This window comes from Siphateles boraxobius, unplaced genomic scaffold (genome assembly GCF_051911475.1).
Source record: "Siphateles boraxobius isolate OS27281-9 unplaced genomic scaffold, OSU_SipBor_1 66, whole genome shotgun sequence".
NCBI lineage: Eukaryota > Metazoa > Chordata > Actinopteri > Cypriniformes > Leuciscidae > Siphateles > Siphateles boraxobius.
This window is the reverse complement of record NW_027509193.1, coordinates 12,402,774-12,419,350: the sequence shown is the minus strand read 5'-3', so window position 1 is coordinate 12,419,350 and position 16,577 is coordinate 12,402,774. Positions and strand designations below refer to the sequence as shown.

At 38.5% G+C, this 16,577-nt stretch overlaps 1 protein-coding gene across 1 annotated transcript in view; it reads left to right on the top strand.

The window, feature by feature from the left end:
* Positions 1-2,804: 2,804 nt before the first annotated feature.
* Positions 2,805-16,577, top strand: part of ngfra (nerve growth factor receptor a (TNFR superfamily, member 16)) — a 44,042-nt gene continuing 30,269 nt past the window's right edge. The window contains exons 1-2 of the mRNA XM_077212186.1: positions 2,805-3,237; positions 7,471-7,633. Of these exons, the coding sequence (XP_077068301.1) occupies positions 3,202-3,237; positions 7,471-7,633 (199 nt within the window). The 5' untranslated portion in view covers positions 2,805-3,201. The remainder of the gene's footprint in view (positions 3,238-7,470; positions 7,634-16,577) is intronic.

The window sequence follows — 16,577 nt, the reverse complement described above, 5'->3', positions numbered from 1 at the left end:
CAGATGACGCCACAAGTTCTCTTGCAACCCAGAAGTGTGCATGTGCTGCATTCATTTAGCACTGGCAACACTCCTATATTCACAGCTTTTTGGTGCTTTGACACTTTAAATGTTTGTACGCGATCCATATCTGTCATGAGAACAGACCGTAGGCTTGAAAAGACCTGCGAGCACCCATTTACAAAATCAATATGTGCATAACAACAATGAAAAATGTCTTTTTATATTTGCAAGACAGTACATCAAGTAACTGCCAATCTGCTAACACTCCTTTAAGTTTTATTGAGTTCCCTCCAATAATGCCAATTAAAATCTTCTGTTTTATTGCTTCTGCTGTCAATTAACTCTGTGCTTCCAGCATGAAACAATGACAGTTTGAATACTATTAATAAATGTATGATTTTCATCTGATGTTTCACACAATGGTCGTGGATCATTTAGTGGAACTTCCAGATGTGAAAGAATCCTATTTTTTCTTGCAAGATTTAACACATATGTTGGCTGAATGGGTTGTGAATTTAGCTTTTTTTAAATGTATTTATTTTTTATTTGCTGACTCATGGTAAAGCAGGTAAATTGATACTGGAGCCATGACAGATGGCTGACTTCTATATTCATACCGTTATGTCACCGTTTATCTATTTTCATCGACAGAGATCAAATGTAACGACCGTGCACTATTTTCAGTTTAGGCATGCGGTGCATGTAATCTGCGTAATGAGAGTAATAGGTTTCCATCTGGACATACTTGAACCTTTCTCAGGGGAGAGAGTGTTTTTTGTTGAAGATACAAGACAGAAATGGAGGGTATATATAATAGCTACATTATTAACTATAAAGCAGGATAATATAAAATACATATTGTCTATTCTGATTGCAATAATTCATCAGTGATAATACCAGACCCCTTTAACCTGTTTGCTATTGTTAAAACAGAATAGATAAAAGAGCCAGACGATCACAATCAATAAAAAATGTGTTCAAATAAAAACTGTGCATTATTAGTATTACATTGTTAATTTATGTCACTGACTCTAAGGAACATCAATATCTCCTGGCAGATTTAATTTGATCCTGATGCCTTAATTTCAGAGAATGAATTCAAGTGTCTGCGTGTGTGTGTGTGTCTGCGCGCGTGTGTGTGTGTGTGTGTGTGTGTGTGTGTGGTTAAAGGGGTAGTGGTGGTCGCCTTCGATGATGTAGGATGTGGACTTATTGATAAATTTACAGATCGATGAAGAACTGCTTCCGACTTGCTACATGATCTCAGTGATACCAGATCTATTGTAACTTACACTTAAGACTTCACAACATCTACTATGAGGATGATGTTGGACTGGAATCCAAACTGCTTAGCTAAAGACTGTCATTGTCACATGCAATTATATTTTGCATCGCCTCACTGGTTGTCCATTTTAGTTGATTAACTCACCAAAAGTGATGTTATACTAACTTAAAGATGAACCAAAGCAATAAGAATAATTTTGTGTTTATTATCTGTTAGATGAAAATTCATGTCATGTCCTACACTTCAATTTTATGATGCACCAGTCTAAGTAAATGCAAACTCATTCATCAGAAGTTCATCGGCTGTTTCATTATGTTTAGTTATAAATTATGTTTTCTAGAGGTATTATAAATACATAAATATTTAATTTATTATAATGGCTATACATTATGCCACCCTAATTGAGATCCTTATTGTTTTTGTGCCAGATAAAAACTTGCTCTGACTGCTAAAAAGTATTTTTCTACTCACTGCCGGTGATAAACAGATATTTGGAGTCCTCCTTAACAATTACTCCACAGTAAAATAGATGGTCAGTTCCTGAATCCCCATCCCAGTGTCATTTGATCTTTAAATGTCAGTTGATGCCAGTCAGCAGTCTCTGTGAGTTTGACTATTGGAAGATCACTTTAAAGGTCCTGCTCGGCTTTAATGGATTGGTAAGATGATGTTACAGGTCTAGGTTACGTTTAAATCTTATATCAGCACAAAAGATCATCGCTCCTCACTCTCAGCACTTTCTGTCAGGGGGTGAAAACATGATTTATGCATAGATATTTTCATAGACCAGAATGACAAAGGTCTTTCTCAGAGAAAGTAAATTGGAGAGTAGGAGCAGGTTAAAGGTAACACCCCCCCCCAAACACAATAATAATTTGCCAATAAGGTAAGGAAAATGTCTTATAATTACTACACAGTTTCACTTAAAGACGAATGGCTAATTACTAAGAAAATGATTTTTGCAGTGCACCAACCTGCTTCTATAAAAGCACATGTAGGCTATAACATACATGGACATTTCAGAGCCATATTTACAACACATGTATTTTCCATGGCATTTTCTCATAAACATCGAACAGGTGGAAAACATATATGAAGAATGGAGGTGAAAAGGAAAAACCAGTAAAAACCTCTCATCCCTGGCATTTAACCGTCTATGGCCTTATCACGCCTCATATGTCCCACCATCGGTGACTCACTGGCTGCAGTCGCCCTCCTGTGGCGTCTGTTTGATTACACCAGTCCCGTGACGTCACACCCATTACACTCATTCACTCAAAGTATTCTTTTCTTTTAAATTTTTTATTTAAAGAACTTGGTTTTCTAATTCATTTTACTCTATCCTCAAACAAGTTAATAATTAAAATACAGTGCGTGTGGAACTGGGGCAGCGTGCAAAGAGAAACTACGTTCATATGGATAAATGATTTATGCATATGCACATATATAGACTATATGTGCATGCATATAGAGGACGGCATAGCGATATGTCAATATAATGAGTCTATACGCGATCAGATCAAAGGTGCTCGTCCAGTCTTCTGCATATGCGTTTCTGTTGGAGATAAAGAGAAATACATCATACGAGAGAGAGAGAGAGAGAGAGAGAGAGAGAGAGGTGCTGATGGGGGGAGTTGGCAAGCCCTCGTGCCCCCCTCATATCTGCGTGCACGACTCTCTCCTCCGCAGTGCACTGCTGGACAGCGCCGAGTGCGGAGTACAGGACAGGACAGGACAGGACCATTCGCGCGCATCAGCGAGGACACGCGCTTTCGTACAGTCCTAAAGTCCCAAACACCATCCACGCACGAGAGCAGCCACATGGAGCTAAAATGAACTGTCGGACGGCTGATCTTAACTTCACGACTCACACTTACAGATTTACAGTTTGAGAGGGAAGGGACATATCAGACATGGACACCTTGGTGTGGATCTTGATTTGTGGAGCGGTAAGTGTTGGCATTAGTTTAGATCAGACCGCATAAGAGCACAAGTGCTCGCAGTGTTCCGCCGCTGGATGAAATATGTAGGTTAATTGACATCAGGTGATCACCGCTTCAGCTCGCGTGATGCTCCAGCTGTCGTGATGCGGATTCAGCGAAACTTGTTTTCGGTCTGTGGTAGTAGTGATGACTAATCTCAGCAGCCCGGTTTCTGGAGAACAGGTGTCAGCTTCCCCTTATTAGTCGTCTAAAATGAATCTGCGTTTAAGGTATGTTTATTGGGTGGCCGAAAAACATGCTAGAATCAGTGCACAGAAGAAATGTGCGCCCGACTGTAAACAAACTTTCATGCCTAGTTGCTTATGAGTTTGACGAATTCAATCGGCTTTATTTATTTAATATTTGCCACATAAATCCAATAGCTTATTTAAGTAGCCTTTATTATGGAGTTTTAGTGTGCGCTTGTATTTACAGTGTTTTTAAAGAAATTCCTGCAGGTCGCCACCCGAATTTTGGCGCCCTAGGCATGCCTTGAATATTTTGTTGAAAAACTTAAGTTTTTGTGTGATATGTGCAGTAATTAAATCTATAATAAATTATACCCAATGTCGTTGTTTTGGTTTTGTAAATGTTAGGAAGGATAACGATCGGAAATTTGAAAAACAATTTCCAACTTGTTTAATTTTTGTATACTTAAACGTTTGAAAAAAAAAATTGAACCGTATCTATACCTTAAAGCAGGCTACCCATTTTATTTATTTATTCATTATTTTACCTATATAAAAAATAAATAAAAATAAAAATTTCCACCCCCTCCCCCATAATTCAATTCTTGCCTGTTTAGACATCATATGGGCAACAATATGCAAATTCAAAACAATCCTACAAAAATAAAAAGAATCAATGTAACCATTGCTTCAGCCAAATTGCATAATAATTGTAAGGCTATCAACGTAATAAGATTTCAGAATCATCATTTTAATATTTTCTATTTTTTGATGATGATGGTGCTGGCAAATATACTTTCCTGTGGTATTTTTGGTGTGAACTTAATTTGGTACATTTTTGTAAGGGATATGCCCTATATGCTCAGGGTAAAAACTCAAAAGTGCGCAAGCATGTGACCCTCGTGGTCCCCTACCGAGCGCCCTACGTGACCCTCACCACCTCCAGTCTCGTGTAACATGGTCCAAATCAGTTTAAACATGCACACGCTCTTGACTAAACACAATTACACCGTGACCCCTTTTCAGTGATCTGATTTGCAAAATGGCAAACGGAGCCGGGAATTGAGTTTGATCCAGGTGCACAGAGTCAGTAAAGGATCTCCACCGACACATGAGCCAGCAGCGCTCCGTCTGGAGTGCCATTTTACAGCTGCGCGAAGGCACTAGTGCGCTTCACAAGAGATCTGACGGGGACACAAGCCGCCTAATTGGTGGTGAAAAAGGCGATGGCTTGTCAAGGCTTGATGTTTCACAATATTAAAGCTCAGTCTCATTTCCTGGCTGCTGCATAGCAGTGCTTTACGGACAGGTGCAGATCACTGAATTGCACAATAATGACAGGCCCTTGAAAACACATTTACTTAGCTACAGTATGTAAGTAAGGGTAAAATCATAGATTTTCTTTAATGCATTACTTTTCAATTGATAACATTACTGTATTTGTCCTCAGGGAGATTTATAGATTTAGCAGATTAATTTAGTCCCCAAACTATAGCTAAGTAAAGACACATACTCTTTCGTTAGATGTGTTAAGCATTGGGCATGCTTCATACTGGGGAGTCCATTAAAGCCTGCCAAGTTAACTCATCGGCACGCTTACTCAAGCGAATGCAAATTGAGAGAAAAAAGAAAGGATGACAGCCAGGGTTGATGAAGAGAGAGAGAGAGAGAGTAAATGAGGGGGTGAGTTGGCTGCTGTACCAGTGCATCTGTTTCTGAATGAGAGTGAGAAAGGATGTGGATGAGGGGAGGAGGAGGGTGGAAAGAGGAGTCTTAAAGGGCAAAGACAGTGTGTGAGAGAGGCTAGGGAGGTAGATAAGATTAGGAACAAGAGGCGACGTTTTAATGAAAACGTGCAGAAGATCAGAGAGGTTTTCCCTCTTTACTTTAATTGTGGGGGTAAGATGATGGCGACCTGTCTAGATTGTGTGTAATTGTCACAACTTGTAATGTGCTATGGTTTCTGTTAAAGAATGTTTGCATGTGTGTGTGTGTGAGAGAGAGAGAAAGTGAGAGAGCGAGCGAGAGAGAGAGAGAAGAGAGAGTATGCTAATTCATTAATGAATGCAAGGGGAAAAATGTGCTGTGAGTTTAATTACCCAGTTATATGTGTGTGTGTGTGTGTGTGTGTGTGCACATGCTTGTTTGTGAGTGTGTCTTTGAAACCCTCTGGAATCCACAGGTTAATGAATGAATCTGTGCTTCTTTTCACAGCCATATTAAAGAGAAATGCTTCAACAAGGCCCAGTTATTCCTCAATAGAGCACAACGGTGGGATCCCAGAAATAAAAATGCCATTCATTTACACCACTGAGAAATAGATTTTAATGATATTGCATAAACCCTTCAAAAAACGTTCAAAACAAAGCATGTGCTCAAAGATTGTTACGATATGATATATTTTTCTATAACAGTCACAAGCCATGGATAGGGCATATAGGAAAAGTTACATCCTTCTAAATATTTATAATTATAACTGATAAAAAAATACACACACACACACACGTATGTAAATACCTGTGTGTGTATATATATATATATATGGAGCGAGAGAGAGAGAGAGAGAGAGAGAGAGAGAGACAGAAAGAGAGAGAGAGAGAGAGAGAGAGAGAGAGAGAGAGACAGAGAGAGAGAGAGAATGTACTTTATTGTCCCATATTGAGGAAATGCTGTCTTGGATTCAGAAACTCAGTCATCTAGACACACAAACATAAACCACACAATTCAACAATTTATAGTCTTACTGATGTAAGACTATTAAAGTATTTGTGTAATGTTTTGACCTACACATTGGAATATATACATGCACACTGCCATTTTGGATTCAACTACTGTAGATTCACAACACTTTATGGGATGAGTAGGTATTTCCCTCATCAATTTAACTAACTTTAGGCTAAATTTGTAAAAAAAAAAAAAAAAACACTTCCGGAACCAAGGCTGTTGTGGGCGGTCACCGCTGCACTCTATAAGACACATCAGCACTGAGCGTGATCACATGACCAGACTGAACCTGTTGAGAGAGAAGTGCCGCAGTAGTAAACTAATTCAAAGTGAAGTCTGCGTCTCACTAATGAGCCTCCAATTCCTCTTAAACACACCACACACACACACATCTGTCGTCCGAGACAAAATGAGCCCATAAACACCTCTTTCAGTGCCTGCACGGATGTTTACGACCCCCTGGGTTATTATTGACAATACTCAACAAACAGATCAGGAGCTGTGAAAGAGGAAGCGCATATGGGAAGGGTAGGGCTAATAGATGTCTTGGGTAGAGAGGCTATACGGAGCCTGATCTGTGAGACCTCGATGTGTAAAATATGTGTAATCGTACCCGTGACAATACGAGAGAAACAGCTGGACATGTATTAGACATATATATGCATAACTCGTACTGCCTGTCTCATCTTGCTCAACACGCCCCAGCTTTTGGAGACAGAAATGTAATCAGCACAATATGCTGTGATGCAGCTGTTACCAGACATTTGCAGCAAATATGAAGAGTTTATGGATGATGAGGAATTAACTGGATTAGTTTTACTATAAATTAGAAATACCACAAAAAAGAAGTTAAACAGTTTTAGGAAGTCTCGCATCAGAATCACTGCTGTCACAACACTCAGCACATCTTGTCGTCTGTCAGCTGTCACAATTTAATAACCAATATGCAATATTCTAACCAAATCAATGGGAGATTTTTAAACTTTGAATGAAGAAAAAAGTTAAAAGTAACCACAACCAAATTTAATGCTAAAACAAATAAGGGTGAAACTATCTGCAAAACAATGTTTGAATGGAGTTTATACTTTAGGTGGTTCAGGCTGAATTAATTGCAGCAATCAGTGGAAAAGAAGACGGAAATAGCATTTTGAGGAATATCAATATGACTATATTTCCTTGCAAACACATTAACATCAAAATATTTCAAGGGTTTATGTGTAATGGGAGACAATGAACCTGTGGAGCCCTAGAGAGATGGGATATTAATGTAATTTCTCTCTTTCTGTAGCTGGGGCTGGTGTTCGGCTCTAAGCTGGAGCGAGCCGTAGACGAGGAGTGTGAGTCGGGGAGTTACACTCGCAGCGGGGAGTGCTGTTTGCAGTGTCCTCCAGGAGAGGGAGTGGTCAAGGAGTGCGGGGCCACCCAGACCGAGTGCAGTCAATGCTTAGACAGTGAGTACAACTTCTCATCTTGTTCATGCACATGCATGTACTCATAATCTTCACAAATATTCACACCGTCACAAACACTTACTTTCACGCACATAAATGTATTAACACATAATTAGTCTCTCACACGTACACTTATTAACACATAATTATGCTCTCTCTCTCTCTCTCTCTCTCTCTCTCTCTCTCTCTCTCTCTCTCTCACTCACACACACACACACACACATGCACATATATACCCAAATAACAGACCGAAAGCTGAGAGTAATTATGCAATTAGCTGGTTACAGTATATGAGCTGCTGGTTTGTGTGTGTGTGTTTGTGTGTGTGTGTGTGTGTGTTTGATACTTTAATTTAGGCCAAAATGTTCAGCTTTAAACCAGAAATATGAAAACCAATCCTTAAAGTGAGAAATCTGGGCTGTCAATTGATTTACTATTTTCTGAACATGAAGTTGGTACTTGAATTGAACATTGTAGTGATTTTGAATTGTGTATTATTAAAAGTTTGGGGGTAGCTATTTTTTTAAATTATTTTTTAATAAAAAGGCTGCATTTATTTGAGCAAGATACAGTAAAAACAGTAATATTGTATAGTAATATCATTTTAATTAACTGCTGTCAATGTTAATATATTTTATTATATTTTAAATGATTTTCCAGTGTCACATGATCCTTCAGAAATCATTCTAATATGATGGTTTGCTGCCCAAAAACATTTCTTATTATTATTATCATCAATGTTGAAAAACAGTTGTGCTGTTTAATATTTTTTAGGGAAAACATTTTAGGGAAAAAAAATTCTTTGATGAATAGAAAGTTCCAAAGAGAAGCATTTGTTTACAGAAATCTACTATAAATGTTTTTACTGTCACTTTTGATCGATTTAAAGTATTAATTTCTTTAAAAATTGTGCTGACCCCAAACTTTTGAATGGTAGAGTACATATATTCTTCCCATTCACAGAAACATTTAGAAAAGGCACTGGCTCTGACACTTTTCACCTGTTTTACAGCAGGTCTCATTCTTTTGTTGTGAATGTTTCCTAAATGGCCTCTATCCTACTTTCTGCTCTCAATAAGAGAAACGAACAGTCCTCCGTGAGCGCTGAGAAGCTTTTAGGACGGCAGGCCTGAAATAGAGGGGATCTTATGTTTCAGGACAGGACACTTTACATCAATAACCCAACTGGGTGCTTATTTTTCAGTCTGTGTGGGATATAAATAAAGACAGTGAATCTTATTTTAGAAAAGCATCTGCATTCATCTTTAGTGTAACAAAACAAGCTTCCGGTTTACTGATAGACAGAAACACATTTTGTAGCCTTTCCGTTAGTCTCCTGTCCCCTTTCTCCTAGTATTAGCAAAAACACACAAACACACACGCCTCTTTCATGCATCCTCGCCCCCACATCCTCTACCCAGTCTAGACACAAGTACACATCAGCAACTACTAAAATATTTAGCTGTCCATTTTCTTTCTTCTCTCTCCCTCACATACACAGTCATCGAAGTGAAAACTGATTGACACAAACCTGTCACCATCGCAGCTACTGTCTCAGCCGCCATTTCATCACAAATCAGGCCAACTTCTTTGACTCACACAGACACATAATAGCAGACTGATATTACTTTCCATTGATTACTTTGATTTATTAATAAATAAAAAATGATCTTGTAGCTCAACTAGAGCTTGGTGCTAACAACAATTGGTTCATTGGTTTGATTCAAGTAGGTTTTTGTAATATGTTTGCAATAATTAAATCTGTAATAAAATGATACCTAATTTGTATGTTCCGTATGATAATGATCGGAAATTGCTCGAGTTGCTCTACATTTTTCTTTAAAAATTTAAGCATATTTTTATTACAATTGAAATGTTTTGCTGTACATTTTATGGCAATTAAGGACTTTCTCTCCAAATTCCCATTACAGCATATATTTTAAATAATAATAATCAATATTCTATTTATATTTAATTTATGTATTTTTATTATAAATATATTTAATTATATTTGTGTTATAAATAATAGTATTTGTTGTACTAATTTATGCTGCTTTAAATACAAAATAAAACTTTTACTGTAGTGTAATAGTGTCTAATCTAAAAAAAAATACCATTGATAATAAATACAAAGGAAAATAATAAAAAGTGTATGAATTATCAAATAATGTCTTTACACCTCGTTTCCACCTAGCGGTACGGTACGAAACAGTACAGCATGGAACGCAATTATTTTGTTTCCACTGTCAAATGGCTCGTTTCCACTGAGCGTACAGTAAGATTCAGGACGGTAAACCCTGATCCGGCTTGCGTTTCCACCGCCAAGAGTACCCTACTTGAGCCCCTTTCACACAGCGCATTGATCCCGGGAAATTGCCAGAACACCTTCTGTGTGAATGCAAACACGACCCAGGATTGATACCGGGATTGATCCCCGGTTGGGGACCTAGTAACATTGCCGGGATCAGTCCCGGAACGCGCGCTGTGTGAACAAAAGCCGTATCCAATGCCGTGTCGTAATGATGACGCTGAAGTGAAGTGAAAGCAGGCTAGTGAAACGGTACGTAATGCGCTAGTTTATGATCGAATCAGAGAAAAAAATGCACAAGCGTGGTTTCTCGAGAGAGAGAGAGAAATCGCAGCTCATAAGCAAACTATAGACGCTACTGAGACATTACATGTCACATCGATGTCACGTGCCTTTACGGGATTTTTACGGGTTGTGTGTGAACGCACTCTCTGATTCCGTGTATCCGTGTATTTTCCGGAATCTCTGTGTGAAAGGGGCTTTGATAGGCGTGGTGTATGACGGAAAGAAGCGATCAACGTCATTTTTTGCGTGAAGAAGAAAGTGACATTGTACACACCAATTCAGGAGCGTGTCTAGGGGGAGGCTGGGGGAGTCAGTGCCCCCCCTAGGATAAGCCCTGCTTCCCCTGAGAAATGATCTGTCCATCGATGATAAATAAAAATGTAAAAGTGGCTTGTTTTGTGCGTATTTTTCCACCACTAGCAGATGGGTCTGACCCAACAAAAATCCAGTTTTGCGCTGTTTGACAGTGCGCGCGCGCTTCGGGCATACGCGCTCAGAAAAAGTTCATCATGTCAGAACAGAAAGCCAATGAAATGTTTACCCGGCAAAGCTTTAAAGCACGAGCAAATAACAAACTTTTGTGATTGCGAATAAGTGCAGTGTCCTGTGTGTGAGTGTAACTACCGCTGCATTAACATGTGATGTGAATGTACATTGAGTTTTACAGTAGGGTAGCCTGGAAAAACCCAGACAACTTCCAGCAAATTTAGATTTGCTCTGCAAGTAGGTCTGGCAAAGAGCCCATTCAAACCCATTTCCAATCCGTCGAAATCGCGGCACCAATCAGAAACGTTGGGGTGGGCTTTACTCGATGACGACAGCGCAGTTACGGTGAGGCAGATTTTGTACATTACAAAGATGGATGCCACCGTGGAATATCACTGTTCGAATCAGCTATCGCGTCTGTTTTAAGCGATTTAAAATCGACCTTTTCGTTAATACCGAGCAAATAACAACACTCGAAGCCTTCATGTCTAAAACATATGTTATCGCTGTCTTACCGACTGGATTCTGCAAAAATCTGATATACCAGTGTGGCGAGCAGGACGAGGCAGAGGGACGTGAGAGAACGGCGCGAGTGATAATGAATGACACCAGTGAGACGCACCGGTCTCGCATCTCTCACAGAGAAGCGACAACGGTGAAGACCGAGAGAGGACAGGCCTGAATTTTATTTGATGTTTTGTTTTATTATGTGTGGCGGCAGTCGACCGTGAGGGACTGCCGTCTTTACTTTCGTTTTTGTATTTGTTTTATTTTGTCATTAAAATGTGTGAATGTTCGCCGGTTTCCGCCTCCTTCTTCCCATAACAATGAACCATAGATTACAACCATAGACTGTAAAAAATGATTACAACCAGCTTGCCCCGTTGGTGGCTAAACGAATGGGTGGGTCTTAGCGAGAGTCCTCTGCATACGTCATCTCCTTCATCGCTCTGATTGGTTTTAGGTCTATCCAATTGCGCCCAGAGGCATTTGAGCGACGTCCGTTGGTGACGCCCCTGTGGAAATGATTCGTCTATGGACCTTTGCCAGACCCTAACTCAGTTACAACTGAGAATGGTCTGGTTTTAACCAGGCTAACAGTAGGGACTAATGGCGCCAGAACTGCAGCTGATAGAATTTGCGCTGTAGCACAATAAAAACATTTTTTAGTTTACATGCTTATTGTGTTTCTACAACAATGTTAGTGAGTAAATCTACTGAAATGGCCACCATAACAGTGGAGTGTGATGTGTAAAATGCATGCTTTCACACATGCTGAGTTTGCAGTGCGTAACTGATCTGCGGCCCGCTGTTGTGTACCACAAACACATACTCACTATTTTTATTTCAAATCCAGAAGTTATCAGCAACTTTTATTAAAAAAAAGTTGTCAGCATTGCGATTCTTTTTGTAAACGTATACACTCTTTAAAAGACGTATTCACGTTTAAACACAATTTAAACAACGTATTATTCAATGCATTACTTATATATAGATTTATATATTAAGTTGCTCAAGCAAGTGGTAAAATATTTAACCATGTACTTATTAAAATTGCAAACATTTTAAATTAAAACTTAAAATTGACAAAAACAGCCGACTCTCATGCCTTTTCTTTTGCATTTAAATTTTAATACAATAAATCTTGCATGTCACAAAAAACTTGTTTTTCCACGAATGAGACGAGTGTTGTTCACTATGTCGCCTTGTTCAGGTAAAGTTTTCCTTGCTTTACCCCGGTCTTAAAGTAAAAAATGACTGTGAAAAATAGTAGTATTTAATTAAATACATTTATTTAATCATTAAATTATTTTCCCTGGAGTGAGGGGCGGTGTGCAGGCTTTGCTGCAAAACAAAGTGGGTATGCAATGCATGCAGAACCTGAGGCAAAGAAGTTCTTTGACTTGAGCCGCATTCTCACCTCTCTCCGAAGAGTAATGCTGCATTCAAGGAAGAGAGATTTGGTAATTTTGGCACACGAAAAAAAGAAACAAAAAAATCACAAAAGGTCTGGACAAGAATCAATTTGTTTCTGAATTTGCCAAGACTATCCGCAGACTGGTCCTGTAGGATACACTGGATGTATCAGGGACCTGATGAAATCCATGAATAAGTACTACAACTGTTCACAAAAAGGGTAAAATAATGTTGCCTCTGCTATTCATATCATAATTTCAATTCTAATAGTTTCACAAAAATAGCTTTTATTTCAACTCACTAGTCTCCTGACCCCCTGTAGCCTAATATGTTATGTTTCCTTTTATAAATAAGCCTACTGTTTACATTTACATTTATTCATTCAGCAGACACTTTTATCCAAAGCCACTCACAGCCAGAGAATAACATTCAAATACTGTTCTCATACTGTTCAAATGAGCATATCAAACTTTTTTACCTGGGGCCGTATTCACAAATAATCTTATAAGAGGCTACAAATAGCTCCTAACTGGCGAATTTAAGAGAAACTCCTAAAAATAATGGTTGTGTCACTCATAACTTTAGACTCCAAATGTGTTTTAATGAGAGTAATTCACAAAGCATTTTAGCCCTAAAAGTAGCACCTACATCTGGGACAGCTTAGAAGAAGAAACAAATTAATTTACCTCTTGTCTATACAAACTTGACTTTCAGATTCGTTTAAAAAACTCTCTCGTCCTTCTCGGTAGCCTACTTGTGTAGCACATCTTCTCACAAGCAAACACCTGTCACTCATCATCAGGCAATCACCGTGATCTGATATATATATGAATCTGTCAATAATAATAATATCATCATCATATTATTAATGTTGACCTGGTTTAACTAACTTTTATGTGATAGCCCAATAGTCTAATAGGGAAATCTAATCTCTGGGTTACTGGCTAAAAAAAAGATCGGCACTAAAACAGATTGTGTGTAGTATAGCTTAATTTTTTTTTTTTTTCCTACTACTTAATTCTGAAAAAACAGAGATTCTAATTATTGGACAAAAAACTTCCTCACGCCATAACTTAGAATACTGTCTAACATTTGATGGCTGCTCTGTCAAGTCCTCGTCGTCGGTTAGGAACCTGGGTGTGCTCTTTGATACCAACCTTTCATTTAAAAGTCAAGTTTCTAGTATCTGTAAAACTGCATTTTTTCATCTTAAAAATATATCTAAATTACGTAATATGCTCTCATTGACAAATGCGGAACAATTAGTTCATGCGTTCATGACATCAAGGCTAGTTTATTGTAATGCTCTTATCGGTGGTTGCCCTGCACACTTAATAAACAAACTACAGTTGGTCCAAAACGCGTCAGCTAGAGTTCTTACTAGAACCAGGAATTATGACCATATTACTCCGGTTCTGTCAACACTGCATTGGCTCCCTATTAAACATCAAATACATTTTTAAATATTGCTTATTACTTACAAAGCACTAAATTGTTTAGCTCTGCAGTACTTAAGCGAGCTCTTAACGCATTGTAGTCCTTCACGTCTATTGCGATCTCAAAATTGTGGCCAGTTGATAATACCTAGAATATACAAATCGACTGCTGGCGGTAGATCCTTTTCCTATTTAGCACCAAAACTTTGGAACAATCTTCGTAACATTGTCCAGGAAGCAGATACAGTCTGTCAGTTCAAATCTAGAGTAAAAACAGATCTCTTTGACCTAGCATACAAATAACACAAAATAGACATCTATAATTCAATTTAGGTTGCATAGTTTAGATCAGCCTGAACCGGGAACACTTCCCATGAATCCTGATGTACTTGTTACATCATTAAAACTACATTTTGTGACACAATGACAGTAGTATTATATTTCAACTGTATATATTAAAAAATGGCGCTTCTTCATTCCACTACCTTGTAGCACGCGCAAGTAACGACTCTCTATCAACCAATCAACATTCTGCAGTGAGTCAAAGAGTATAGAAGTACCAAGAGGCGAAACCATAGACAGTAAAAGAAATGGACACAGCGACCCCATTGATTTCAACAGAGAAGACTGAAGCCCGATTATTCCACTTCCTGTCTGATGTGTGACGACAGTCTGACAGTTGTACATCTTCTAGTAGCTGTGGCAAAACAAATCTGAATCACCTAATTCTTCAAAAACGTTGTTGAAATATTTTATCCCGTTGTTTTTATGGACTCTCTATCTATGGGCTTCTCCCTTGACTTTATGCCACTATTTCCCCCTTATTGCCTCATAGACAGTAAAAGATTGCCTGCGAGCTTCTCCTCCTGTCTATACGGTAATGTCTCTATTGTGCGACATAAAGTCGTGTGGTTATGTCGCAATCGTTAGCCTGTTTTTAACAAAAACGACTTCTACGGGGCCATAATGTAAGATACAAAGTAATGGAGCCTTTTATACATTGTCGTGTTTATTTAGGAATAAATAATGGACAAATGAAGTCTGTGGACGCCTCAGATGTAAAGTTATTCGCTGTCAAAGTGACGCCAAAATAAATGGGAGTCAATGGAATGCTAACACCAGGTGAAGTTCTGCTACAATGGCGGCTCCCGCGAGGCTTCAACTTCGGGTGATGGATTACCCCCTTGGGCGAAACTCAATAGAACGTTCCATTGCAACAAACACGCCCATGCGCAGAGCTGCAGTTCCGCCATCTTGGACTGAACGCAACACAGCTGTCATAGAATTGAATGATACCGGTTCCAATTCAAAAGCGGTTAAGGGAACTAAATAGTAGTTTCTAGTTATTAATATCTCCATAGCCTAAACTAAAACGGCGTGTTAAATAATGTACAACAAAATAATGCTTATGGATCGGTTTATAATTAAACAATTTTGTCATAGAGCATGAAGCTGTCAAATTAGGCTATTTACCCCAATAACTTTTAGGGATAACTCCCGTTTTCATACACAGCACAATTTTACAACACCAGTAACAACAGCCCATGTTACTCATGAAATGATTAACAAATTAATTGAGAAAGCTCAAACACAATGAACAGTGAGTAACGTTAGGTGAAAGGGACAACACATTAGTCAAGAGAGAATATTTAATAGTAATAGAAGATCATCACAAAATGAACAGTAATAAAATTGGTGATGGTAAGTAGATCACATAATTTCTGGCTGCATTAACTTACACACAACAAATCAAACATTGTGCAAGTAAAGTGCACACATTTACTACAAATAGAATGGCAAGTATATTAGCTCTTCTATATGTTTTAGTTTTTAGTTTTATTATAATTTAATTAATCTTGACTGATAAAAAACTTTGTACAACACATGTTACATTTGATACAGAAAGAGAGAGTTAATGTACAGATTTACAGACGACTTAGCTTTAAAATAACTCTGTTGCGCTTCTGTTTGGGCTGTGAGAGTTGTCGATTTTGGGTCAGTAATATATGATGGATTCTGACTCTATTGAATAGTTTACACCATGTATACAAGAGTGTTTTTGCACTTTTCCTTGTCACACACAACTTCCCTGCACTCACTGTTGTACCTCCATGCCACTATTTACGTATGGAGACGTACGTACGCTGCTCACTTTAACGTTAATAAAAACATTTTCTACTTTACCTCTCTGGATCTTTGGGGAATCTATGAAATGATAGTTGATTGGTTGTATACTGGTAGTTGTTGCAGTTGATGGCAGAACACTGTTTTCTTTATTTCCAATTATTTCCAGACATAATGCTTTACAGTTATGCTAACGGTAAAACCGTTGGTTCAGTCCAAAATGGCGTCAGCGCGTCAGCAGTGCCACCTAGCGATTGGTACCAAAACTGCAATGGAGTTTCGCCTCTTGATACTTCTATAGGCCTTCTCTTTGAGTGAGTCTAGCTCCGCCCATTAGGTACCGTACCACTGTGCTAGGTACCCCAACGGAAGGGTGCCGAAAAAATGT